The sequence below is a fragment of the Raphanus sativus genome, chromosome 4 (assembly GCF_000801105.2).
Source record: "Raphanus sativus cultivar WK10039 chromosome 4, ASM80110v3, whole genome shotgun sequence".
Classification (NCBI taxonomy): domain Eukaryota; kingdom Viridiplantae; phylum Streptophyta; class Magnoliopsida; order Brassicales; family Brassicaceae; genus Raphanus; species Raphanus sativus.
In genome coordinates this window covers 35,288,811-35,315,162 of record NC_079514.1, presented here as the reverse complement: position 1 = coordinate 35,315,162, position 26,352 = coordinate 35,288,811, and the positions used below count along the sequence as shown (strand labels likewise).

The following is a 26,352-nucleotide window of genomic DNA, read 5'->3' as shown; positions in this document are numbered from 1 at the left end:
TTCAGTCTTATCCATGGCCACAACTTGCTCGTCGCCACAACTTATATGTAACATTTTCGTTTTTTATGTGGTGGAGATATATTACATTTTTTATTTAATCACATTTAATAAGGTTAATTAATGAAAATTAGTTAGTTAATTTTTAGTTTGAGAAGATGCTGCTGTGATAAAAACTTAAAAGTAACTGTTGAGAGGATTAATTTTTTACTCATTAGTAAATGATAGTTTTGAGAGTTTTGTTTTGGACTTATTTGTGATATAACCAAAAAAATAAAATTAGTTTTGTAGTAAGAAAGTAGATAGAAGGCTTGATTTTGGTTTAGATATATGATAGTTTTGAGAGTTTTGTTTGGTTATTTCACCTAATTTCTCTTTGTTGTTGTAGATCATTTATAAAATAAAAAATTAAAAAAATATCTAAAGCAATTTTCTAAGGTTTTTATTCCATATTGTGTAACTACTTTAACAGAGCAGATATTTAATTTTTTAAAAAATTAATAGAGTAGATAAAGTTTCGTACCCTCAATTAGGCCTACCCTCAATAACAGATTAATAGTTCACCGAAACCAGGTTTTGTTGTTTATGTGACGTAGTTTGTGGTTTATCTACTTTTAAACGTGGGCCAGTGGCCGTAGAGGCGATGGTTGAAGAACCCACTAATTTTCTTTATCTTAAAAGTAATATTTATATAACCAAAAGAAAAGATAAAAAGATAGAAACAAACAAACCGAGAATTATGAGAGAGAGAATGACAGATAGATTGATGAAGAAGATGAGGTTTGGAGAGACAGAGCTTCATGATTTTTTCTCTTTCTAATCTCTTTCCCTAGAGGAATTATCCCACTTCTGTCTGAAACTTTATTTTTTTTAAAAAAATATAAATTTTCTCACTACTCCCCCCTCCCGATCATCAATCATCGTAAGACTTTCTTTCTCGGCTCTTTGTTGAATCGAACTTCTCCTTTTCCTGGGTTCCTAATTCAGAATTGTTTGTTTAATCTTTTGATTTTCGATCTTAAAATTATTGCTAGGCTTCGGAATTGTTTCTCTGTTCTTTTTTTTTTTTAGCATAGAATTATTTTTGGTAACGTACGTCTGGTCTGCTCATGTTTTTCTTGTTAAAAAGAACTACTCTGTTTTGTTTCCTCTGCGTTGGTACTTAACTGTAACTAGAACCCTTTTTTTGGTATCAAATATATAAACTAGAACTTGATATATCTGATATTCAATTAGTGAATAACTCTTCTAGTTTATATGTGCTCATCATATTACTTTGTTGCTGGATTCATAAGAAAAATAAATGACTTAATAATGGTTTACTTTTTCCTAATTTCATATTTTTTTTTTAAGTTACTTTCAGTCTTTTGTTTCAGGTAGCACGCGAATGGAGGAGGAGTTAAAACCTGCTGAAGTCGAAACCCGTTCAGAACCAGCTATTAGAGCATCCGAGGCTACTACTGTAAGCGCAGATGTTGTTAGTGATAATGCTGCAGCAGTGATGATTCCACCAGCGAGTCAAACAGATGGCTCAACTGGCAATGCCGCAAGTTATGTCGATGACACGGTTCAGCCGTCCAGTTTCTCTAATCCCGAGGAACCTTCGGTTATTGCTTCTTCCCATGCTGCTGCAACTGTCGAAAAAGTAATTCCTAATCCAACAATCATTCCAAAGGTGTCGGAGACAGAGGGTACAGCAACAAATGGTGGAACACCCGTGGATTCGCATAGAGGTTTAATCGACACTGCTGCACCCTTTGAATCCGTTAAAGAAGCCGTCTCGAAGTTCGGAGGAATCACCGACTGGAAATCCCACCGAATCCAAACGGTAGAGAGACGCAAGCTCATCGAAGAAGAGCTCAAGAAGATACAGGAGGAGATTCCCGAGTGCAGAACGCACTCGGAAACCGCCGAGGCCGCGAAGCAGCAAGCGGTCAAGGAGCTAGAAAGCACAAAGAGGCTCATCGAACAGCTGAAGCTTAATCTCGAGAAAGCGCAGACGGAGGAACAGCAGGCCAAGCAGGACTCGGAGCTCGCTAAGCTGAGGGTCGAGGAGATGGAGCAAGGGATATCCGACGACGTCAGCGTCGCTGCTAAAGCCCAGCTCGAGGTGGCTAAGGCCAGGCACACGTCAGCAGTTACTGAGCTGCGTTCCGTCAAGGAGGAGCTTCAAACTCTGCGTAATGAATACAACGATCTAGTGAAAGAGAGAGATGTTGCCGTCAAGAAAGTGGAAGAAGCGATGTCGGCTTCGAAAGAAGTTGAGAAGAGAGTGGAAGAGCTCACCATAGAGCTGATAGCTACGAAGGAGTCGCTGGAGTCGGCGCACGCTTCTCATCTGGAGGCGGAAGAGCAGAGGATCGGAGCAGCGATGGCTAGAGACCAGGATACGCTCCGCTGGGAGAAGGAGCTGAAGCAAGCGGAGGAGCAAGTCCAGAAGCTTAACCAAGAGATACTCTCTTCCAAAGATCTCAAGTCGAAGCTCGACACGGCTTCGGCGTTGCTTCTTGATCTAAAGGCGGAGCTCGTGGCTTACATGGAGTCCAAGCTAAACCAGGAAACGTGTGAGAACGCTAGCCATCACGGAGATTCGAATAAGGAACTAGAAGAAGTGAATGCGAGTGTCGAGAAAACGGCAGCTGAGGTGAACTGCTTGAAAGTAGCCTCTTCTTCCTTGAAGCTTGAGCTCGAGAGAGAGAAGTCTGCTCTTGCATCTGTTAAACAGAGAGAAGGAATGGCTGCCATAGCAGTCGCTTCGCTTGAAGCCGAGATCGAGAGAACGAGGTCGGAGATAGCTTCGGTTCAGTTCAAGGAGAAAGAATCGAGAGACAAGATGGTGGAGCTTCCCAAGCAGCTTCAGCTAGCAGCGGAAGAAGCCGACGAAGCGAAGCTTCTGGACGAACGCGCCCGCGAAGAGCTGCGAATGGCCAGAGAAGAAGCGGAGCAGGCGAAAGCTGGAGCGAATACGATGGAGAGCAGGCTGTTCGCCGCGCAGAAAGAGATCGAGGCGGCTAAGGCCTCGGAGAGGCTGGCCTTAGCCGCCATCAAGGCTTTGGAGGCTAATGATGATGGTATGGACGAATCTTTACGTAGCAGCAGCGTTACACTCTCACTAGAAGAGTACTACGAGCTGAGCAAACGCGCTCACGAGGCGGAAGAAGCGGCGAAGGAGAGAGTCGCAGCGGCGGTTTCTCGGATCGAGGAAGCTAAAGAAGCGGAGATGAGGAGCTTGGAGAAGCTGGAAGAAGTGAACAGAGACATGAATGCAAGAAAGAAATCACTGAAAGAAGCAACCGAAAAGGCGGAGAAGGCGAAAGAAGGGAAGCTGGGGGTGGAGCAGGAGCTGAGGAAGTGGAGGGCAGAGCATGAGCAGAAAAGAAAAGTTGGTGGTGACAGTGAGAAAATCGTGAGAGCAAGCTCTGCAGGAGCGAATGAGCTGAGTAAGCTGGCGCAATCACCTGAGGTGTACAGTCCAAGTGAATCATATGGAACAGAAGATAACTCTGAGACCGGTCAGTTCCCACCGAGCAAGACTGGTAAGAAGAAGAAGAAGAAGCTTACGCTCCCACGGTTTTTTATGTTTTTGTCAAAGAAGAAGTCACATAATTGAGTTCGTTTGCCAGTTCGATGGTTCAAACAATAATGTTAATAATGTTTCTGCCACATTTTATTGGAGCTTTGGACACGATCTCCATTTGAAATTTGTATTTTGTAAATTGGGAATTTTATTTGAAATTGTTACTTTCTACCAATATAAAACATGGCACTGAAGATAACTTCAAACGAGTTTTATTATCATCATCGCTCGACTTTTTCATTACACACTTTTACTATCTTTTTTTTTTGGAACATTTACCACCTTGCATATATCATTTTCTTATTTTCTTATTATAATGTGTTTATAAAAGGACACAACCTTGAGGAGCGAAAATGTCAATGAACTTGATAACTCACACCTTTGGTTCAATAGTTTATATAGCATATATCAATTTTGTGTTCACTAGGCAACAACGAGCGTCTTCTCTGGAGCTCGCCAAAACCGATTAAGCAACCACACAGAATCTGCTTCCACGGAGTACCCATCTTGGTTCCGATTCCAGTTGAAGTAGGCATGAGTTCTATTTTTGATATCCAGCAACCCGTGCCCAAAGCTAGGTTCTCGGAAGGCAGAGTAGCTTGGCTGTGGCTGCATCATGCTACAACAAGAAGAACAACAAGTCATTCATCACACATACAAAAAATTCTAAGAAATATTTTTTACAGTACAGTTATTTATAGTAAAACTTACTCAGTAAGCAAGCCTTCTGAGTTTCCTCCGTCTCCGATTGTTATGTACACAGGAGCCGACTCATCCGATATTGGCTCACACAATCCATTCACAATATTGTAGGCAATGTTAGAAACACGTTCCTGCGTTAGTACTTGATTGATCACTTGGGGGGCAGAGGAGTAGAAGAGTAGATTAATACTATTGGGGAAGACTAATAGTTTTAAAAATTTACCGATCTCTCATAGGCATGAACATGGCCTGCAAACACCACATCAACCTTGTACTTGACGAACCACTGCTCGTACATGACCCTCACTGTTTCACCTTCCATGTAATGATGCACATAGCTATGGTAAAAGGGGCAATGTATTAATACTATAAGCCACGGAGTCTCTGTTCGATTTACTCTTTCGAACTCCTTTGCTAGCCATTTGTACTGAGGAGTGTATATCCCTAATTAATCCATCATATTAAAAGTGTATCAAAAAAAAAACCCAACCAATATATTTCATTTTTCTTAGAATGCATTTCTTTTCTCTCTAGTCATTATTACCATAAGATGAGTAACAAGACATAACAATAATATAAGCTGAAGCCCTCTTGATGGAATACCACAGTGGAGAGATACTTCCTGATGCCTTATATGGCGTATGATACCGATTCTTATAAGGCTTGAATGGTTCTGTTTCACCCTGCAAAAGCAAAAAAAAAATGGTTTCACCTCTTTACGGGAATCCAAACAATGTAAATAGTCTTATTTCAACGAGAATTAAATACGAATGGCGGAATGACTACTAGACACTCCTTTACCACTAGATCAACAGCTCAAATTTTGTTCCATTTCAAGAATCCAAAAGGGTATTTATTCATTCAAAGTCTTACAATGTCAGGAACAAAGTCGATTTCGTGGTTTCCTGCAGTCCATATCCAAGGTTGATAAGCAACACTTCTCTCAACGAATCTTCCCCAAGTATCCCATCTGTTGTTGTCGTGCAAAGGGTAACGATCTGCGTAAGACAAGTCTCCTACGAAAAGAACCGCCTGTCCTTTTCTCGGATTCATCTCATAATGGCTTAACGTTCGATTTGAGTCATATGTTTGTCCCAGATCCCCTGCATTGTCCCCCACATTATAAATAAATTATAATATCTCAACACTTGTTGGCCCAAGAAAAATATGAATCTACTAAAAGACACAAGGTGATACTGATACCAATTAAGCCAAAGGTGTAAGGTACGTCAGGACCAGGTTTAGGCGGAGTAAAGAACCAGAATCGCCTATGCCACTTCCCACACCCAATTTCATAGTAGTATTTCATATCAAACTGCAACACTCATATAAAATGAAATAAATTTTAGATTTTATAAATAGAGGAAAATCAAACATAAGATGCAGTTATATTTAACCAACAACCTAACTATATTCATTCAATTATTCAATAAAAAAAACAAAAACAAAAAACCTGTAACTAAATACAACAAATAAGTAGTGGTTAGAAAGACTTACTTCCAGATCATCAATGACGCAGTGGTGGATGTAACCAGAAGTATAATTGTAGAAACGGTAGATGTTTATGGTTGCTTCTGCTTGTTTCTTCTTCGATTCTCCATTCTCATTCCAGTAGCGAACTGTGTTAGAACCTGGCGCAGAAGGAGTCACCCATGAAATAATCACTCCATTGCCTTCATGGTTACCTTGCGTTATGTGAACCTGTTGGGGAGCATTAGGACCGGGGGGAACTTTAAAGACATCGCTGTCTAATGGCATGTCGTCTGGTAAATCACTTCCTCTGGCTCTAACATATTCACTGGTGATCCCTCCATCACATAACTCAACAAGAGCTCCAAGCAGGAAGATTATGAAGCAAACGCGCATGATCGTGAGGTCAGATCTTGAACTCATCTTCTCTCTATTTTTTTTTCTTTTCTGAATCCAAGACCAAGAACGTGCTTTGGATTTTCCCGTCTCGGAACTAAATGACTTGTCTAGATAAAGTGTCAGACATTGATTTATTTATTATCAAGCAGAGCATCCACAGGGAATATTCTACTCCTTTTATCAAGTTTTATTTTATTTATATTTAGTTACCTTTTCCGAAAACTTATCGAAAACTTTAAACTGGATGTTGCACGTTTCTCAGTGTTGAAAACTTGAAATGGCTTTTTTGGTTGATTAAAACAAGCCGTACCTTTATATTCCCTATTTTCAAAAAGATACATTAGAAAAAAATAATTTATTTCAAAAAATTATATTTTTATATTTTTAAAATAGTTTTTTTCAGAAATTAATGATAAAAAATTATAAGTTCAGAAAACATTAATTACGTTTTGTAAAGTTTTATTAAGAAATGTAAAGCTAAAGAAAACTATGCGTGTTTATATATAAATTTTGATATATTTTATTAAAAATTGTATTCCTTTTGTATCCATTTGTAGGTGCAAAAAAAAATTGTTTCACAATATAAATTATTTACATATTTCAATGCATTATTTTATTTATTAGATATTGTAAGACTGTTAAATAATGTTAAATATTTATATAATTGGTTGAATAATATTTTAATTAATTAAACAATATTTTAATTAATAATAATTTTCTAAATATTTTTGTTTTTTATCAAAACTATTTGCAACTGGAACAGAAGGAACAGACTTTATGTTAAAATTCTATAAGATGCCGTTTAACATAAACTTGAAGTGATCATCTATCACGGTTGTATACTACATCTTTTTCAATTTAGTAAGACTTTCATGTAAACTAATTACTTAAACATTTTTCTTAACATGCATAGCTTATACTAACATCTAAGTATTTACGATGAACATTATTTTTACTATGTTATGCCATAGTTTATTATTTTCTTTAAGATGAAGTTTAATTCAGATATTTTCTAATTTTTTTTAAGTTTAGATTCTATTAAGAATATTTAGTCTTTTTAGAATAGATTCTAGCTATTTCTCTAATAGAATAGGTAGGGCTGGGCAAAAAATCCGAACCCGAAAAACCGAACCGAATCCGATCCGAAAAAGTAGCACCGAACCCGAACTGAAATTGATTAAATATCCAAACGGGTTCAAAATTTCGGTATTTAAAGAACCGAAACCGAACCCGATCCGAACTGAAATATTTTGGGTATCCGAAATAAATTTATATACTTAAATATATATATTATTTTTATATATAATGTATATTAAAATATATAAGATACATTTAAGATTTCCAAAATACTCAGAAAATATATGCAAATAGTCAAAAGTAAATGTTTAAAATAGCTAAAGTATACTGAAAACACCAAAATACTTTTATGGTAAAACAAAATTAAAATAATATACTTTAATGTTATTAATTTATAAAAAAATATTTTTTTCTCAATAAACACTTGATAGATAATATTAAATTTAATATAAAATAAATATTTGAGACATTGCTAAGAGTATTCTACTGGATGGTCGATATCAATCATATCTTGCATTTACAGAAAAGCTATTGGAAACAACTAGTTATTCTTTTCCTTAAGAATGTTGTTGAGTTATTCTTATTCCTTGCTGTATGTGCAAGATGTCTTTGGTAAAATCTTGTATTTCAAACATTGTTTTGATTCTTCGATCATAGACGTTCAAAAAAAAGGGAAATATTATCTTACCATCAATTTCACATTTCACTAATTAAACAAAAGTTACATATTCAGAATACAAATAATTATAGAGCCATCAAGGCGGTAAAAATGCGGACATAAAGAAGACAGTATTGTGATCATTATTTACAAGTTGCTAAATAATTTGTAAGTAATGAGCAAAAATAACATTTGCCGTTGTAAAAAAAAACATTTGGCTGTTGGACAGTGTTCTGAAAACCGGACAATATCAGCCAGTTGAACCGTGGATCACCAACTTAGCGGTTCCGGATTGTTCAAAAAGTCAGATTTGAATTAAACCGCCAAACCAGTTTAAAACTGCTAAAACTCATAAAAACCGGTGAACCGGTTTAATATCAAAATTCAATTTTAAAAAATTGAAGTAAAAAATAAAATTTTTAAAAATTTGGTACAAAAAATTCACATTAGTTTAAGATAATTAACTAATTATTTTATTTAGTAATATTTCATATTTTTAATAATTTTTGATATTGATAAAAGTACATAAATTAATTATATAATAATAAATATATATTTTAATTGATTAAAAATATTAGAAAACTTGGTTGAGACGGTTAGACTGATTCCATCATTGACTCAATCACAATGCCAAGTCAGTCATTGCTAACAGTATTCTACGGCATGATCAATATCAATAGAACTCGGGTTAGAGAGCCATCATGGTTACATGATCGCCTTTTCAGAAAAGCTATGGAAACAATTATACTTTTCCCTAAAAATATTGTTTGTTGATTTATACTTGTTCCTTGCTGTTTGTGGAAGATATATTTGGTAAAAGTTTGTATTCCAAACTTTGCTTTGATTTTTCGATCAGACACTTTAAAAAAAAGAGAAATATTATCGAAATATTATCTTAACATTAACTTTATATTTCACTAATTAAACAAAATTTACATATTCAGAATACAAATAATTATAGAGCTACCAAGACGGTAAAAAGGCAGAAGTAAAGAAGATAATATTATGATCATCATTTACAAGTTGCTAAATAATGAGCAGAAATAACATTTGTGTGTTGAACAGTGTTTTGCAAAACCGGACTATACCAGCGGTCCAACTGTGGATCCCCAATTTTTCGGCTATGGGTTGCTCTAAAAACCGGATTTGAATTAAACCGTCAAACCAATAAAACTAGAGAAACGTTTGAAATTGCTTGTGAAAAGAAAAGATCTATGAGAAATAGTGTTTGAGTTTAGGTGTAATTGAGATCAGGTTAAATCCGACGAATCGTTGAGTGAGCGGGTAATACTTGGGTATGTTTTATAATTTTGTTGATTTAGCTAAGGTATCTGATACAATTCTCCTTAATTTCATAGTTTCTTCAAGGTGCAAGGATAGAAAAGTGGAGTGGAATGATATTGTTAATCGATTAAGTTCTTGATTGGTCAAAACATTGATAGAAATTATGCATGGGCATTTAGTCTTCGGGTCCATTCCTTTCGAATCAAGGTTTTTTGGGTCGCAGACATTTAAATCCAACTAGATACTTGAAATATTTTTGTTCGGATTGGTTCATTTAAGGTACCAGTAGATTTGGGTCTATAGTTGTAATACATAAAATATCTGTAGTTTTCTATTAGAAACTTTTAAACATTATTTTTATTGTGTTATGTGTAAAAAAAAACTGAATTGTGAAGAGAGTCGCAAAAATTTTTGGCTGTCTAATCTTCATATGTTGTCTTACCCCCCTCGGTCATTTTTATTTTTAATTTGATCTAAAAACGGATTAAATATTAATTGTCTTAAATAAAAAGGAATCCAATTATAGTTAGCCAAGTGGACAACTTGCGGACTTAACAAACAAAACTTTTGTCGAAATCGAGAGTTCAAAACTCTCTCCCACATGTTGGAGATCTATCCTCACTATATTCCATCTTCGATCAACTCTTTTCACATGTTTGGAACAATGGAAGACTTCAATGAAGAAGAAGAAGAAGAGTTCAGATTTGTACAAAGTGTATCCGTAGATCCAAGAAGATCAAGAAAGGCGAAGAAAAGAAAACTCGAATCTCAAGTCGTCTCTATTCTGAACCATTTGTTTGTAAATACTCAATACTTGTACCCACATACTGGTCGAGACTGTTCGATCGACACGAATTCATCAGATACATCATGTAGCTTAAATTTTGCGAAAATTGGAAAGTTTACATCAAGATCTCCTCCACCTCCTTTGATCAAATCTGGAGCTGGATTAGATATTGGTCATCTTGTCAAATCCGCATTAGCAGGAGGAATCTCGTGCGCTTTCTCTGCCTTTCTAATGCATCCCGTCGACACTGTCAAGGTATATGATTTATTATCTATCTGACTTTACTTGTTCTTTTCTCGATACTGATAATGAATGAATGTGATTAGACACAAGTTCAAGCATCAACAACACTGTCATTTATTGAAATAATGTCGAAGATTCCAGAGATTGGTGCTCGAGGTTTATACAAAGGATCTATTCCCGCCGTTGTTGGTCAATTCGCTAGGTTTAAATTAACATCTCCTTCCTGTTTACTCACAGCTTCCGGTTTAGGTTATCATCGATCGTGATGTTTTGTTTCAGCCATGGTTTACGAACAAGTATATACGAAGCAAGTAGACTCGCTTTACCGCTCCTTGCTCCTGGTCTCCTCGACATCCAAGTAATAATAATAATAATAATAACTTCATGCTACATACTGTTTTTTTTTTTATGAACCTTATCGGCTGCTCAGATTAGCGTCGAGAGGAACACACTTAGTACTACAGAGCTATATCTTTCATGATTTGATTTGTTTTTTTTTTTTTTCGGGATTGTGTAGGTTCAGCCAATCGCATCGTTTCTTGGCACGGTCTTGGGTACAACGCTGCGGATACCATGCGAAGTCCTGAAACAACGGTTACAAGCCAATCAGTTCGACAACATCGTGGAAGCCACGCTTTCCACTTGGCGCCAAGACGGTCTCAAAGGACTCTTCCGCGGCACGGGCGTCACTCTTCTCCGCGAGGTTCCCTTCTACGTCGCCGGTATGGGACTCTACACCCAGTCGAAGAAGCTGGTGGAGAGGCGACTAGGGAGAGCGCTCGAGCCGTGGGAGGCTATCGCGGTTGGAGCCTTGTCCGGTGGTTTCACGGCTGTCATGACGACGCCGTTCGATGTGATCAAAACTAGAATGATGACGGCTCCGCAAGGAGTGGATTTGTCTATGTGGATGGCTGCGTATTCGATTGCGACGCGTGAGGGGTTTCTTGCTTTCTACAAAGGTGCTGTTCCGAGGTTCTTCTGGACTGCTCCTCTTGGTGCGTTGAACTTGGCGGGATACGAACTTCTTCAAAAGGCTTTCGTCACAGTACCTCTTGACCAATCAGTGCATAGCGATTGACGTTAGTATTCACTATTCACTCTTGAAATCAGAGCTCTGTCTATCCTTTTTTTTTCTTGTGAATTATTTCCAAATTGTTTACAAATCTAAAATTTCTTTTGCCAATCTTGTAACTACAGAGAGACCGTTTGTTACATTAAGCCTAGGACCATGATAATTATTTGGATAGTATTTTTTTCTAGAAAAATGTGGTGACTACTATCACTTAATCAAGCACTTGAGAAGGAACTGTTTGTAGAAGGCTGCAGGAAGTGTTTTTCAGTCTGGAGCTGCGCGGTCATATGTATGGATTACCTGACTAGTGCTGATAACGCTGTTCAAAGCTGTAACTTCAGGTTTACCTGACTAGTGCTGATAACGCTGTTCAGACCAAAGTACTGATCTACATGCCTCGAATTCAGGTTTCTCCACATTCGAAATTTTATCTCCAACTTGATAAATAAGATTTAGCAAGAGCTTTTAAGTAAAATCAAAGCAAAACTTTAGAGAAGGTTACCAGGTTCCTGGTGGTACATATGCTTCAGGTGGATCAATTATTTTTCCTATTCAAACTGTTTCGTTTTATTTTACAAAAGTAAGCCTTGTCAAAATTAGTTTCACAGAAATTTATCCCGTAAAACTTTACCAATGTTTCTCCTCGTTGAATCATTTCGAATGAATGTTTTTCTCGATAGTTATTGTTTACTTGAAAACTGCTTTATTAACTCTCCTGGAAGAGTTATAAACTGTGTGATATTTACCTATTGGTATTGGTATGACCAATTTTTTTTCAACTGATTCTTACATGAAAATTAGAAATGTTAAGAGTAGCAAAAGTGGCTCCCAGCCCACTTTAATACAAACTCAATTAAAAAACCACTAGATCTTGACCCGTGCGACCGCACGGGTATTAATTTTCAGTTTTAGTTTTTATTTATTTATATTAAATAATATATTTATAATATTTGATTGTTTTATATTGACTAAGCTAGGAATAGGTATTTGGGTATCCACTCGAATCCGGTTAAAATTTATTCGGGTTTGATATTTTCGAGTTTAAAGATTTTATCTCTATTCCGGTATTTATAAACTTTGGTTCCTATTTGATTTAGATATTTGCCGGTTTGATAACCCGTTTAAATTATTTTTAAATTTTCAAAATTTATATATCTTTAAATATCCTTAAGTCTAAAAAATATAACATGTAAATTTGAGTAATGTAAGGTAAAGTACCTAAATTAAAAATTAAAATAAATTTAACTTGAATATTTGGATGAAGAATAAATATATATATATATTTTTGGTGTTTTGATTATTGTTTATCTACTTTAGATGTTTACTTTTGACTATTTTTTATATTTCAAATCAACTTAAAATAGCTTATATCTTGGATATTAACTCGAAAAATAGCTAACATATTGAAGTATATAAATATGATTTAAATATCCGAAATATTTCGTTCGGATAAGGTTTAATTATGGTTCTCTAGATACCAAAATGGTAAATCCGTTTGGATATTATCTAGTTTCGGTTTAAATTTGGTGATAATTTTTCGTTCAGATTTGTTCAATGAAGAATTGATATTATAATTTCGATGAATTGTTTGTCCAATAAAAATGTATTTTTTTGAATTTGATATTGATTTAATTGAAAAGTTAATGAAGTGTATTTAATTCAAATTTAATTTTAGAAAACACATTAATGTAAGTGGAAAAGACAAAGCATTAAAATATGAAGTATTATTTAATTGTGTGTTTAATTCAAATTTAATTTTGGAAAACACATTAATTAAAGTGAAAAAGACAACATTAAAATAGAAAGTATTAGTTAATGTCAGTGGCATGGAAGTGTAAATAACACTGAAAACTAAGGGATATTTTATATGTGTACTTCTCTTTTAATAATATAGATTAGAATCTACTTGTCTTAGAAGTGAAAGCCCGAAGTCCAAATTAAAATAGAAAATCCATCCCTTCTATCTTTTTTTTAACACTTAATGTTTCAATAGTAGAGCCCAAACAAACAACGTATAAGGACACAACTGAAAAAGTAAGACAAAACTCCATAATACCAATAGGTACCAAACAAAAATAGAGGAAGAGTTCCACAAGGAAGTGTACTCGTGAGGGAGTTGGATCAATTCGCTGGCAGAGAGAAATAGTTAGAACCTGGTTAGAAAGAAACAAGACAAAAAGATATCATGAGGAAGACAGGAAGGCGATCACGCCGATAACATAGAGAACAGAGTTGGATCAATTCGCTGGCGAGGGAGTCGTGTTCAGGTCTGAGGGCTGAGGCAGTTCTTGATAGTGGAGGAGATCTTTTCAATGAGCAGATCATGAGGCCAATGGTATGACCGATTTTGATTGCAACAGAACAAATTCATATGTAACAACAATTCCTTCCTATTGGTTGTGGGAGATAAATTAATCACTTTCGCATAATGTAAACCAATAGTTTTATTTAAAAAATTGTATGAGAGAAAGGTAAAGTATTAATAGAAAGCAAATTTATAAGAAATATCATAATTTGTGTGTTGAAATTCAGCTGCAATTTCAAGTAATTTTATTTTATTTTACTATTATAATAAATGTTGAATAAAATTAAATATAAAGATAGAAATTATGATATTATTCTCTCGGTTCCACGGAAATTGTAGTTTTGAAATTTTTATTTGTTTCACAAAGATAGAGTAGTTTTGTGTTTTCAATATAAATTTTTAATTTTTATCCATTTTATCTGTAGTAATTTAAAATAAATAAATTATGTACTAAAGTAAAACCATTACTGACATTGTAACTTTACTTTTAAAGTGTATAAAAACTGCAAAATTACAATTTTATGGAACAGAAGTATAGCTGTAAATTGGGCGAGTCCACGTCCATTAGCCCGTATCCATTTGTCCATTTATTGTGTGTGGACAAAGAGTGATCATGTCCATTAGAACCATGTCTATTAAGAACCATATCCACTAAAACCCATATTTTTATGGGTTGCCATAGAGTCCATAATAGACCATATAAAAAAACTTTAGATTTTAATTTATAAGCCTATAATTATATATACAAGTTCATAAAATTAAAATTAATCCATAAATACAACAATACATTAGTTCACAAATACAACAATTTTGGTTTTGGCAAGAGAACTTGATTTTGCGGTTTTAACGGAAAAATTCGATTTTACGATTTTGGTGGGAAAACCTGATTTTCCAGTCATGGCGGGAAATCCCGATTTTGCGGTTTTGGCAGGAAAACTCGATTTTGCAGTTTTGACGGAAAAATCGATTTTGCGGTTTTGGCCGTAAACCCGATTTTATGTTTTTGGCAGGAAACCCCGATTTTACGATTTTGGCGGGAAAACCCGATTTTACGGTTTTGGCGGGAAAACCCGATTTTTCGGTTTTGGCGGGAAACCCCGATTTTATGGTTATGGCGGGATAACCCGATTTTACAGTTTTGGCGGGAAAACCCGATTTTCCGGTTTTGGCGGGAAAACCCGATTTTCCGGTTTTGGCGGGAAAACTCGATTTCTCAGTTTTGGGGGAAAACTCGATTTTCCGATTTTGGCGGGAAAACTCGATTTTTCGGTTTTGGCGGGAAACCTCAATTTTTCAATTTTCGCGGAAAACCCCGATTTTACAGTTTTTGCGATTTTACGATTTTGACTGAGAAAATTCAATTTCTCGGTTTTGGCGAGAAAACCCGATTTTTCGGTTTTGGTAGAAAAACTCAATTTTTTTTTTGAAACCCTAGATTTTTTTGTCCATTGGACAACCCATGTTCATGAAACCCAAAACCCATAAAGATCATTTTTTAATTGGTCATCCATATTTTGTCCATTAATAACCTATGGAAAAAATGGGTATGTCCATATTAAGTCCATTTAAATATGGACGTGGACGACCAATGGACGACCCGCCCATTTGACACCTATAAACAGAAGAAGTATATAAGAAGCAAACGATGTCAAAAAGTTTTACCAAAAAACGATGTCGAAATTATTTTTCCCACGTTTTAAAAAAAAAAAAACAAAATTGCTCCAAAAAATTGTCCTTGTCACTGAATAACCCTGAAATAAAATATCCACCCCAGCCAGCGGCCAGCGTCATTATTCGGTCGCCGTTATTGTTCTAAAGCCGGAAAGCATATTCCTTCTTTTGTCGTCAAGAGATCCCAAAACAACAACACAAAAAAAGCTTCACTCTTTTACGTCGCGGGTAATCCTTTTGCAAATCGCAATAATGAATCTATTCCTCACATTATTTGACTAATACGTAATGTAAAAAAAAAGAATCACAAATTCGCCTCTTCTTGCCTTTTTGTGTTTTTGATTCTTTTGAGCTATTACAACCTTTCGTTTCACGCCTCTGGTTATTGAGATCGTTCATCCGATGATTATTAGAAAGTTGATCTTAACCTTTCTTTGATTTATGTTTTTTTTTTCTTTTGTGCAGAACCGTTTTAAGTTCTCTTCTTGTAATATATTTAAAATGGATTCGGATGACGGGAACGTATCAGACATTTTAGTACCAAAGAGGAGTCTTTTACATGTACCCGGAAGCTTGGCCTTGGAAGCAGTTAGTTGCATCACCAAGTTCACAGGATCTGTGTTTTCTTGGTTGAACAACAACAACAGTTTCCAGAGAACGGAGATTTCTAACTACCAATGGAGGAGCTGCTGTGATGAGCGTGTGGTCAGGAAGAGTTGTTGTTATCCCAGTTTCTCTGTGTTTCATATTCACAATGGATCAAAAGATCTAATCCCTGCCTTTTTTGGAAATATCTCTAAATCAACTATTCAGCATTTTGTTAATGAAGCTGAGAGGCTGCATTCTTGTTCCGTCCTCTCCTTGGCTGTTTCTTTGATGTAAGTTTCTTTTTTTTTTTCTTTTGTTCGGATTTGTGTAAAGCACCTCTCCTCTTAGGGGTTGGGTTGTGTTTCTGATCTGTAATGTTTTTTTTTGTTTAGGTCGGTGAATGGACTTGCTTTGTCTCTAGGGAGTAATAATGTTCAAGTTTCGAACAACAACATTGAGCATCATAGGTCTTGTCAGGTTCGACGTGAAGAATGTAGGAGTAGTGGTTTGAGTTTTCACAAACTGGACGCGAAAAGACCAACAGTTGAGCCTCGAACCGGGATCGAGTTCCCGGTTTTGTTAAAGAAAAATGCATCCGGATTAACTTCTGAGGTTTGGTTTCCTATAGCATATTGAGTCTAACAAAAAGGGAGATTTTCACTTTCTTAAAAAGCTTTGGATTCAATCTCGATTTTTCTTTTAAAAGGTGCTTGTTGCAACGGGATCACGGACAATGAAGATCATCAAAATCAAATCTCTTAAAGTATATGCGTTTGGTTTTTGTAAGTGCATTCTCTAGCTTTTGTGTCTTTCTATACTTTTTTTTCATTTTTGCTATCTTAATGAAACATTCTCTGCCTTTAGATGTTCATCCTTCGTCCGTCTGCCAGAAGCTTGGTCCAAAGTATGCCTCTATTCCCGGGACCAAACTCGGCAGATGTGATGACTTATACAAAGATCTTTTAAGGTATATTTACATACATCTTTTTGACTGAGTTTTGAAATTTCAATCTGTTTTAGTTGGTGTGGTTTTTTTAGTTTCTAGTTGGACATTTTTTCATTTTTTTCAGGGAGGATATTGTTATGAGTGTTAGGCTTGTGGTTAACTACAATGGCTTGAAGATCAATACTGTGAGAGAGTAAGTGGAAGTTTTTACATTTTTGATCTTTCTAATTGATTTTTAATATGTTTACTAGCCATTTGATGATTTGAAGCATTACAATAAATAAGCTGTTCTCTTGATTGTCTATTTTTCAGTGCTTTTGAGAAATCTCTGCGTGCTCGTTTGGTGAAGGTGAGCTCTGTTACACGATGTGAACTATGCTTTGCGCAAAATATTATAAGCCTTTATTTTATTTTTTTGTCAGGCAAATCCCAAGACTAACTTCCATTGCTTGAATGATTTTGGATCATTCTTCACACAAGACATTCCAATCCCCGCGGTAACTCCATGGCTACATAAATGCTTATACTCAAAAACATACACTAGAGGCTTAAGACTCAATATTAGGGGCTTATTTTCAGGGAACAGTGATAGACTTTCGACGAACAGCTGATGGACAACTAATCACAGAGAGTGAGTAATTATTACACTCGATGAGTTCTTTATACAAATCTTAGCTTCCTTCTCTCTGTAACATATGGTTTATTATTTGCAGTTGGCGGTAACCTGGTTGGAGCTGTCCGTAGCAAGGATCTTTGTCGTTAGTTCTTCTTTCTTTTTCTAATTTTATGTTTTGTTTTGTTGTGTACCGAAAGTCCCCAAGGGGTCTGAGATTTAATGTTTCAATAGTAGAGCCCAAACAAACAACGTATAAGGACACAACTGAAAAAGTAAGACAAAACTCCATAATACCAATAGGTACCAAACAAAAATAGAGGAAGAGTTCCACAAGGAAGTGTACTCGTGAGGGAGTTGGATCAATTCGCTGGCAGAGAGAAATAGTTAGAACCTGGTTAGAAAGAAACAAGACAAAAAGATATCATGAGGAAGACAGGAAGGCGATCACGCCGATAACATAGAGAACAGAGTTGGATCAATTCGCTGGCGAGGGAGTCGTGTTCAGGTCTGAGGGCTGAGGCAGTTCTTGATAGTGGAGGAGATCTTTTCAATGAGCAGATCATGAGGCCAATGGTATGACCGATTTTGATTGCAACAGAACAAATTCATATGTAACAACAATTCCTTCCTATTGGTTGTGGGAGATAAATTAATCACTTTCGCATAATGTAAACCAATAGTTTTATTTAAAAAATTGTATGAGAGAAAGGTAAAGTATTAATAGAAAGCAAATTTATAAGAAATATCATAATTTGTGTGTTGAAATTCAGCTGCAATTTCAAGTAATTTTATTTTATTTTACTATTATAATAAATGTTGAATAAAATTAAATATAAAGATAGAAATTATGATATTATTCTCTCGGTTCCACGGAAATTGTAGTTTTGAAATTTTTATTTGTTTCACAAAGATAGAGTAGTTTTGTGTTTTCAATATAAATTTTTAATTTTTATCCATTTTATCTGTAGTAATTTAAAATAAATAAATTATGTACTAAAGTAAAACCATTACTGACATTGTAACTTTACTTTTAAAGTGTATAAAAACTGCAAAATTACAATTTTATGGAACAGAAGTATAGCTGTAAATTGGGCGAGTCCACGTCCATTAGCCCGTATCCATTTGTCCATTTATTGTGTGTGGACAAAGAGTGATCATGTCCATTAGAACCATGTCTATTAAGAACCATATCCACTAAAACCCATATTTTTATGGGTTGCCATAGAGTCCATAATAGACCATATAAAAAAACTTTAGATTTTAATTTATAAGCCTATAATTATATATACAAGTTCATAAAATTAAAATTAATCCATAAATACAACAATACATTAGTTCACAAATACAACAATTTTGGTTTTGGCAAGAGAACTTGATTTTGCGGTTTTAACGGAAAAATTCGATTTTACGATTTTGGTGGGAAAACCTGATTTTCCAGTCATGGCGGGAAATCCCGATTTTGCGGTTTTGGCAGGAAAACTCGATTTTGCAGTTTTGACGGAAAAATCGATTTTGCGGTTTTGGCCGTAAACCCGATTTTATGTTTTTGGCAGGAAACCCCGATTTTACGATTTTGGCGGGAAAACCCGATTTTACGGTTTTGGCGGGAAAACCCGATTTTTCGGTTTTGGCGGGAAACCCCGATTTTATGGTTATGGCGGGATAACCCGATTTTACAGTTTTGGCGGGAAAACCCGATTTTCCGGTTTTGGCGGGAAAACCCGATTTTCCGGTTTTGGCGGGAAAACTCGATTTCTCAGTTTTGGGGGAAAACTCGATTTTCCGATTTTGGCGGGAAAACTCGATTTTTCGGTTTTGGCGGGAAACCTCAATTTTTCAATTTTCGCGGAAAACCCCGATTTTACAGTTTTTGCGATTTTACGATTTTGACTGAGAAAATTCAATTTCTCGGTTTTGGCGAGAAAACCCGATTTTTCGGTTTTGGTAGAAAAACTCAATTTTTTTTTTGAAACCCTAGATTTTTTTGTCCATTGGACAACCCATGTTCATGAAACCCAAAACCCATAAAGATCATTTTTTAATTGGTCATCCATATTTTGTCCATTAATAACCTATGGAAAAAATGGGTATGTCCATATTAAGTCCATTTAAATATGGACGTGGACGACCAATGGACGACCCGCCCATTTGACACCTATAAACAGAAGAAGTATATAAGAAGCAAACGATGTCAAAAAGTTTTACCAAAAAACGATGTCGAAATTATTTTTCCCACGTTTTAAAAAAAAAAAAACAAAATTGCTCCAAAAAATTGTCCTTGTCACTGAATAACCCTGAAATAAAATATCCACCCCAGCCAGCGGCCAGCGTCATTATTCGGTCGCCGTTATTGTTCTAAAGCCGGAAAGCATATTCCTTCTTTTGTCGTCAAGAGATCCCAAAACAACAACACAAAAAAAGCTTCACTCTTTTACGTCGCGGGTAATCCTTTTGCAAATCGCAATAATGAATCTATTCCTCACATTATTTGACTAATACGTAATGTAAAAAAAAAGAATCACAAATTCGCCTCTTCTTGCCTTTTTGTGTTTTTGATTCTTTTGAGCTATTACAACCTTTCGTTTCACGCCTCTGGTTATTGAGATCGTTCATCCGATGATTATTAGAAAGTTGATCTTAACCTTTCTTTGATTTATGTTTTTTTTTTCTTTTGTGCAGAACCGTTTTAAGTTCTCTTCTTGTAATATATTTAAAATGGATTCGGATGACGGGAACGTATCAGACATTTTAGTACCAAAGAGGAGTCTTTTACATGTACCCGGAAGCTTGGCCTTGGAAGCAGTTAGTTGCATCACCAAGTTCACAGGATCTGTGTTTTCTTGGTTGAACAACAACAACAGTTTCCAGAGAACGGAGATTTCTAACTACCAATGGAGGAGCTGCTGTGATGAGCGTGTGGTCAGGAAGAGTTGTTGTTATCCCAGTTTCTCTGTGTTTCATATTCACAATGGATCAAAAGATCTAATCCCTGCCTTTTTTGGAAATATCTCTAAATCAACTATTCAGCATTTTGTTAATGAAGCTGAGAGGCTGCATTCTTGTTCCGTCCTCTCCTTGGCTGTTTCTTTGATGTAAGTTTCTTTTTTTTTTTCTTTTGTTCGGATTTGTGTAAAGCACCTCTCCTCTTAGGGGTTGGGTTGTGTTTCTGATCTGTAATGTTTTTTTTTGTTTAGGTCGGTGAATGGACTTGCTTTGTCTCTAGGGAGTAATAATGTTCAAGTTTCGAACAACAACATTGAGCATCATAGGTCTTGTCAGGTTCGACGTGAAGAATGTAGGAGTAGTGGTTTGAGTTTTCACAAACTGGACGCGAAAAGACCAACAGTTGAGCCTCGAACCGGGATCGAGTTCCCGGTTTTGTTAAAGAAAAATGCATCCGGATTAACTTCTGAGGTTTGGTTTCCTATAGCATATTGAGTCTAACAAAAAGGGAGATTTTCACTTTCTTAAAAAGCTTTGGATTCAATCTCGATTTTTCTTTTAAAAGGTGCTTGTTGCAACGGGATCACGGACAATGAAGATCATCAAAATCAAATCTCTTAAAGTATATGCGTTTGGTTTTTGTAAGTGCATTCTCTAGCTTTTGTGTCTTTCTATACTTTTTTTTCATTTTTGCTATCTTAATGAAACATTCTCTGCCTTTAGATGTTCATCCTTCGTCCGTCTGCCAGAAGCTTGGTCCAAAGTATGCCTCTATTCCCGGGACCAAACTCGGCAGATGTGATGACTTATACAAAGATCTTTTAAGGTATATTTACATACATCTTTTTGACTGAGTTTTGAAATTTCAATCTGTTTTAGTTGGTGTGGTTTTTTTAGTTTCTAGTTGGACATTTTTTCATTTTTTTCAGGGAGGATATTGTTATGAGTGTTAGGCTTGTGGTTAACTACAATGGCTTGAAGATCAATACTGTGAGAGAGTAAGTGGAAGTTTTTACATTTTTGATCTTTCTAATTGATTTTTAATATGTTTACTAGCCATTTGATGATTTGAAGCATTACAATAAATAAGCTGTTCTCTTGATTGTCTATTTTTCAGTGCTTTTGAGAAATCTCTGCGTGCTCGTTTGGTGAAGGTGAGCTCTGTTACACGATGTGAACTATGCTTTGCGCAAAATATTATAAGCCTTTATTTTATTTTTTTGTCAGGCAAATCCCAAGACTAACTTCCATTGCTTGAATGATTTTGGATCATTCTTCACACAAGACATTCCAATCCCCGCGGTAACTCCATGGCTACATAAATGCTTATACTCAAAAACATACACTAGAGGCTTAAGACTCAATATTAGGGGCTTATTTTCAGGGAACAGTGATAGACTTTCGACGAACAGCTGATGGACAACTAATCACAGAGAGTGAGTAATTATTACACTCGATGAGTTCTTTATACAAATCTTAGCTTCCTTCTCTCTGTAACATATGGTTTATTATTTGCAGTTGGCGGTAACCTGGTTGGAGCTGTCCGTAGCAAGGATCTTTGTCGTTAGTTCTTCTTTCTTTTTCTAATTTTATGTTTTGTTTTGTTGTGTACCGAAAGTCCCCAAGGGGTCTGAGATTTTGGCAACGTTTGCAGGAGCTTTCTTTGGTATGTACATTGGAGATGTTCCGGTGTCTGAGCAGACAAAAGAGGAGATTGGTAGGAACGTTGTGGGAATCTTAAAGAGCTGCTGAAAAATCAATTTATAGACTTTGACCAATGGGCCTCTTGAGTTTTTAGAAGAAGGCCACTTGGGTCCGGAATCTTCCATGTCTCTCTAGTTCGTATACGGAATATAAGTACTCAGGGATGTACGTAAGTGGCTTCCTACCCGACCCAGCTTTATTTTGTAGAAACTCAGCTCTAAATAAACCCTGGCCCGCCAAAAATCTCTGCTTAAACCCCTGCAAAGCCCTGACCCCGGCACTGATAATATTTTTTCAACAAGGCTTATCAGTTATTCAGTTATGTAACGAAACTTTTTTTTTTGGACAACTGTAACGAAACTTCGTCATAGCTATATATAATCGGTTTATTTAACGACGTGCGTGTATCCAGTGGATAGTGTAAGATTCCGCTCTATACATGGAATGTTTATACTATTAACACATTTTCTCTATTTTTTCTTATAAAAAAACACTATTTGTTCTTTATTTATATTCCCATATTACAGTTTGATTTAATCAAAAAAATGTTGGGGTCACAATATGTTTTATGGTGGTGAGAGAGAGGCGGATCCGATGACCAAGTCCGAAGAAGCATCTATTTAGGTCGTCCTGCTTCGTCAGTTCTGTGAATGTATGTAATGATTAATTTTTGTAAGATGTATTGATAGACTTTAAATGTGCTTAATATTCCTTTGGTGAGCAGGATTCGTAACTTGACAATAGTTGAAATTCTATTGGTTTTAATTTTATATTCAACATTTTACTTTATAACTCCATATAAATAAAACTCCCTTGTATATTTCAGTAAGAGTTGCTCCCCACTTGTGTGTTATTAAGAAGGTCTCCCAACAGCATGTTAAACTTTGTGTACACGTTTTTGATGGTATCTAATACCAGATTGCATGATTGCATCACAAGCACATACATAAAAATATCCTTTTTACTCAACTCCGATTAACTGATACTGAATTCTGACGACAAGAATAACGGTGCAATATAAAACATGTGCCAGGAAGTTATGTTATGTACCTGAGAACCAGCACCAACCCTTTGATATTAATTGATCATTAAATAAGAGTGATAAAATAAAAGGGACGGATTTGTTCGCTTCATTACCTCTTCATTAAACTGTTATATCACGTAAGAAACAAAGTCAACGGACATCCAATTATGTCCTAATCATTCTCATTCTCCTCTGAACAAGGCGAATCATATCTTCCCTTGTGCGTAATCTATAACCTCCAGCCGGAAATATGTACCAAATTATTTTAAAAATTAGATTAATGATTAGAAACAACACAAACTATTATATAGTATTAAGTTTTTTTATAAAGATATCGAATTAGTGGAATGTAGACCTTTAAATTCATTGAAAACATAACCAAATACTTGCTAGTACGTAGACTTTTGAAAGATGAGTCTAAGTACATTAGAAAGAACCCACAATCAAACATTATTACGTTCACTAAATTAAAATGTTCAGTTAAGAAGTTAGAAAACAAATATGATAAAATAAACTGTATTTTTTTCTAACATCTCGTTATTGTTGGAGATAACGAGAACAATGAATATGGTCTCCCCTAAAAAATATTTTAGCTCAGAAATTTGAACAAATAAATACAATATCCCGAAAATGAATACTTTCTGTGCTACAACTAACATACAAATAATTACACCTTTACAGTATATAATGTCCCTAGAAAGTTCCAAGGTCAGTCACTACGAATAAGACACAACAACCACTATAAATACAGGACTTTGAAGACAAGTAGGTTAACTAAAACACCCTTAATTTCTAAACCTACGCAAACTACAAAAGATTCATCAAAAAGAGTAAAAGACTATACCTATCTTCCATTTTCTCCAAAAAGTTGAAGAAGAAAAAGAAGAAAATGGCGGTAACCAAGAACAAGAAGACATCATTGACATCTCTGTTTTTAGGATGTTACAAGACAAAGAACGCGAGTAGATACGAAGGAGAGGAGAAGGGCAAAGCAATGAAAATAAGAACAAGTCCGGCGATCAAGAGGCTGTCGCTATCAGACATAAGTGATCCAAGCTCGCCCATGTCGGTCATGGATGATCTCTCAAACTCCTTCACATCTCAAAAGCTTCGTATGTTCACCTTGTCTGAGCTGAGAGTGATTACGCATAATTTCTCAAGAAGTAACATGCTGGGAGAAGGAGGGTTTGGGCCGGTTTACAAAGGGTTCATTGATGATAAGGTCAAACCGGGCTTAGAAGCCCAACCGGTTGCTGTTAAGGCACTTGATCTCCATGGTCACCAAGGCCATAGAGAATGGCTGGTACATAATATCTCTCTATCTCTCTATTTCAATAGTGTCTCGATTTAGATTCAAAACTCTACCAATATTATAGAGAAGAAGAAGAAAATGGCAGTTCGTCGCTAATTATGAAGGAGAAAATTAATTTCAAATTTAAAAGAAGTATAAATAATAGGCGTTCTCTGTAATGATATCTTATGAAACTATATACAAAAGTAAAATTGATTTCTGATTTATTACTTTTATTGTAACCATTATTTCGATGAATATTCTTTAAAGCATATGCAGTTTATCGACTACTTTTTCTATGAATTATCTATTTGAAATTTAGTTCGAATTTAGAATTATTTGTAGTTTTGTTTCAGTAAGAATAAATAACAAATGTAGGTATAAATTTGGAATTCAGCCTCTAAGGGTGAAAGTCCATTGTGCTGACATTGCAGTATTTCATTGAATATATTTTGTGACTTCTCTCTCCTAGACTTTTAGTTAATTTTGTATATAAATTAACGTTAGGTGATCTTCCTTTTTTGTTTAAATTTGAAGGCGGAGATACTCTTTTTGGGACAGCTAAGTAACAAAAATCTTGTGAAGCTGATAGGATTTTGTTGTGAAGAAGAGCAAAGAGTACTTGTTTATGAGTACATGCCTCGAGGTAGCTTGGAGAATCAGCTCTTTAGAAGTACGTTTTCGACTAAACTCTTACCTCGTACATATTAACTTGGTTGAGTTGTTAGTCAGTTCACTTTTTACATTAAATCTAAACAGCATTTTAATAATAATTTTAAGTTGGAACAGGAAATAGTGTAGCAATGTCATGGGGAATAAGGGTGAAGATAGCCCTTGGAGCCGCTAAAGGCTTAGCTTTCCTCCATGAAGCAGAGAAACCTGTCATCTACCGAGACTTCAAAACCTCCAACATATTGTTAGACTGCGTGAGTTTTTTTCTCTTCTCTCATACTGTAAGCACTATATATAACTTAAATAACTGATTTGATCCCATTTTGTGAATTTCGCAGAACTATAACGCAAAATTATCTGATTTCGGCCTAGCCAAAGATGGCCCTGAAGGAGAACATACACATGTAACAACTCGAGTGATGGGAACACAAGGTTATGCTGCACCCGAATATATCATGACTGGTAACACTTCTGTTAGAGTTAAAAAAAAATGTTTTACCATATAATAACAGATATCCTTGAGATTTATTATGATTGTTTATTTATGTGATAGGTCACTTGACGACAATGAATGATGTCTACAGTTTCGGAGTCGTTCTGTTGGAACTGATAACAGGGAAACGGTCAGTGGACAATACCCGGGCACGAAAAGAAAAAAGCCTCGTGGAATGGGCGCGGCCAATGTTGAGGGACCAAAGAAAGCTAGATCGGATAATTGATCCGAGGCTCGAATGCCAGTACAAAATTGAGGCAGCTCAGGCAGCAGCTGCCTTAGCCTTCAAGTGTCTAAGCCAAAATCCCAAGTATAGACCAACAATGTCTGACGTAGTAAAGATATTGGAGTCTATTCAAGAAGTTGAGACAAAGGAGCGTGATAGTAACAACAAAGAAACAAAGAAGTTTGTGGGTAAAAGAAACAGTAGGCATCATCACCGTAAAGGCCAGAAAAGAGTGGATATCGCTTATTCAGATTCTCTCCTTTACAAGGAATCCAGGGCAAAGCAGAACAGTGGGGTTTGAAATAAATCATATTCTCTTCTATATATATGCACTTCTTATCTTTAGTTCTAAGAGCCTTCTTCCATAAATTTTGGGATAGAAAGGCGATGTTATTTCTCCTAGTTATCTGGGATTTCAGATTAGTTTCCCTTCTATAACTAGAAAAGACATGATACACAAGATGCATGTACTCTTTTTCTATAAAAAAAAAAGATTCATGTACAAATAATATAAATAATTGTTATTAAGTTAAAAAAAAAAAGACTCTTCCCAAACCAACACGAACACAAAGAGTTGGATACGAACTCAAGTCTTTCCAAGAACGAT

General features: G+C 35.6%; 6 protein-coding genes across 8 annotated transcripts; 5 read left to right on the top strand and 1 right to left on the bottom strand.

Annotated features, from left to right (window-relative positions):
* The first annotated feature begins 713 nt into the window (after positions 1 to 713).
* Positions 714 to 3,740, top strand: LOC108854287 (protein WEAK CHLOROPLAST MOVEMENT UNDER BLUE LIGHT 1). 2 transcript variants are annotated; one of them, XM_018627811.2, is made up of 2 exons: positions 714 to 919; positions 1,374 to 3,740. In XM_018627811.2, the coding sequence occupies exon 2, from the start codon at positions 1,385 to 1,387 to the stop codon at positions 3,605 to 3,607; it is 2,223 nt and encodes a 740-aa protein (XP_018483313.2). In that variant the 5' UTR covers positions 714 to 919; positions 1,374 to 1,384; the 3' UTR covers positions 3,608 to 3,740. The 2 variants fall into 2 exon arrangements, with proteins under 2 accessions (XP_018483313.2, XP_018483312.2); XM_018627810.2 differs by having other exon boundaries at positions 1,361 to 3,740.
* Positions 3,741 to 3,857: 117 nt separating this feature from the next.
* On the bottom strand, positions 3,858 to 6,266 carry LOC108854288 (fe(3+)-Zn(2+) purple acid phosphatase 12). Its single transcript, XM_018627812.2, has 7 exons — positions 5,774 to 6,266; positions 5,480 to 5,591; positions 5,150 to 5,379; positions 4,821 to 4,959; positions 4,500 to 4,720; positions 4,286 to 4,407; positions 3,858 to 4,193 (listed from the first exon to the last, which is right to left on the bottom strand). The coding sequence occupies exons 1-7, from the start codon at positions 6,167 to 6,169 to the stop codon at positions 3,998 to 4,000; spliced, it is 1,416 nt and encodes a 471-aa protein (XP_018483314.1). The 5' UTR covers positions 6,170 to 6,266; the 3' UTR covers positions 3,858 to 3,997.
* A 3,451-nt stretch (positions 6,267 to 9,717) lies between these two features.
* On the top strand, positions 9,718 to 11,443 carry LOC108849251 (uncharacterized). The gene is made up of 4 exons (XM_018622793.2): positions 9,718 to 10,206; positions 10,278 to 10,396; positions 10,474 to 10,552; positions 10,712 to 11,443. Exons 1-4 carry the CDS (start codon positions 9,766 to 9,768, stop codon positions 11,270 to 11,272), a joined length of 1,200 nt encoding a protein of 399 aa, XP_018478295.2. The 5' UTR covers positions 9,718 to 9,765; the 3' UTR covers positions 11,273 to 11,443.
* A 1,862-nt stretch (positions 11,444 to 13,305) lies between these two features.
* Positions 13,306 to 18,188, top strand: LOC108852163 (fatty-acid-binding protein 2). Its single transcript, XM_057007704.1, has 10 exons — positions 13,306 to 13,601; positions 15,708 to 16,120; positions 16,223 to 16,442; positions 16,537 to 16,612; positions 16,695 to 16,797; positions 16,901 to 16,969; positions 17,089 to 17,125; positions 17,199 to 17,273; positions 17,356 to 17,407; positions 17,490 to 18,188. Exons 1-10 carry the CDS (start codon positions 13,590 to 13,592, stop codon positions 17,537 to 17,539), a joined length of 1,107 nt encoding a protein of 368 aa, XP_056863684.1. The 5' UTR covers positions 13,306 to 13,589; the 3' UTR covers positions 17,540 to 18,188.
* On the top strand, positions 17,826 to 22,546 carry LOC108854516 (fatty-acid-binding protein 2). Of its 2 annotated transcripts, none has more exons than XM_018628093.2 (11): positions 17,826 to 17,965; positions 20,072 to 20,484; positions 20,587 to 20,806; positions 20,901 to 20,976; positions 21,059 to 21,161; positions 21,265 to 21,333; positions 21,453 to 21,489; positions 21,563 to 21,637; positions 21,720 to 21,771; positions 21,854 to 21,898; positions 21,990 to 22,546. In XM_018628093.2, the coding sequence occupies exons 1-11, from the start codon at positions 17,954 to 17,956 to the stop codon at positions 22,085 to 22,087; spliced, it is 1,200 nt and encodes a 399-aa protein (XP_018483595.2). In that variant the 5' UTR covers positions 17,826 to 17,953; the 3' UTR covers positions 22,088 to 22,546. The 2 variants fall into 2 exon arrangements, with proteins under 2 accessions (XP_018483595.2, XP_018483596.1); XM_018628094.2 differs by lacking the exon at positions 17,826 to 17,965 and adding an exon at positions 19,605 to 19,834.
* A 1,312-nt stretch (positions 22,547 to 23,858) lies between these two features.
* LOC108852859 (probable serine/threonine-protein kinase PBL12) lies at positions 23,859 to 26,053 on the top strand. Its single transcript, XM_018626336.2, has 5 exons — positions 23,859 to 24,366; positions 24,892 to 25,027; positions 25,144 to 25,280; positions 25,365 to 25,488; positions 25,580 to 26,053. The coding sequence occupies exons 1-5, from the start codon at positions 23,953 to 23,955 to the stop codon at positions 26,044 to 26,046; spliced, it is 1,278 nt and encodes a 425-aa protein (XP_018481838.2). The 5' UTR covers positions 23,859 to 23,952; the 3' UTR covers positions 26,047 to 26,053.
* The last annotated feature ends 299 nt before the right edge of the window (positions 26,054 to 26,352 follow it).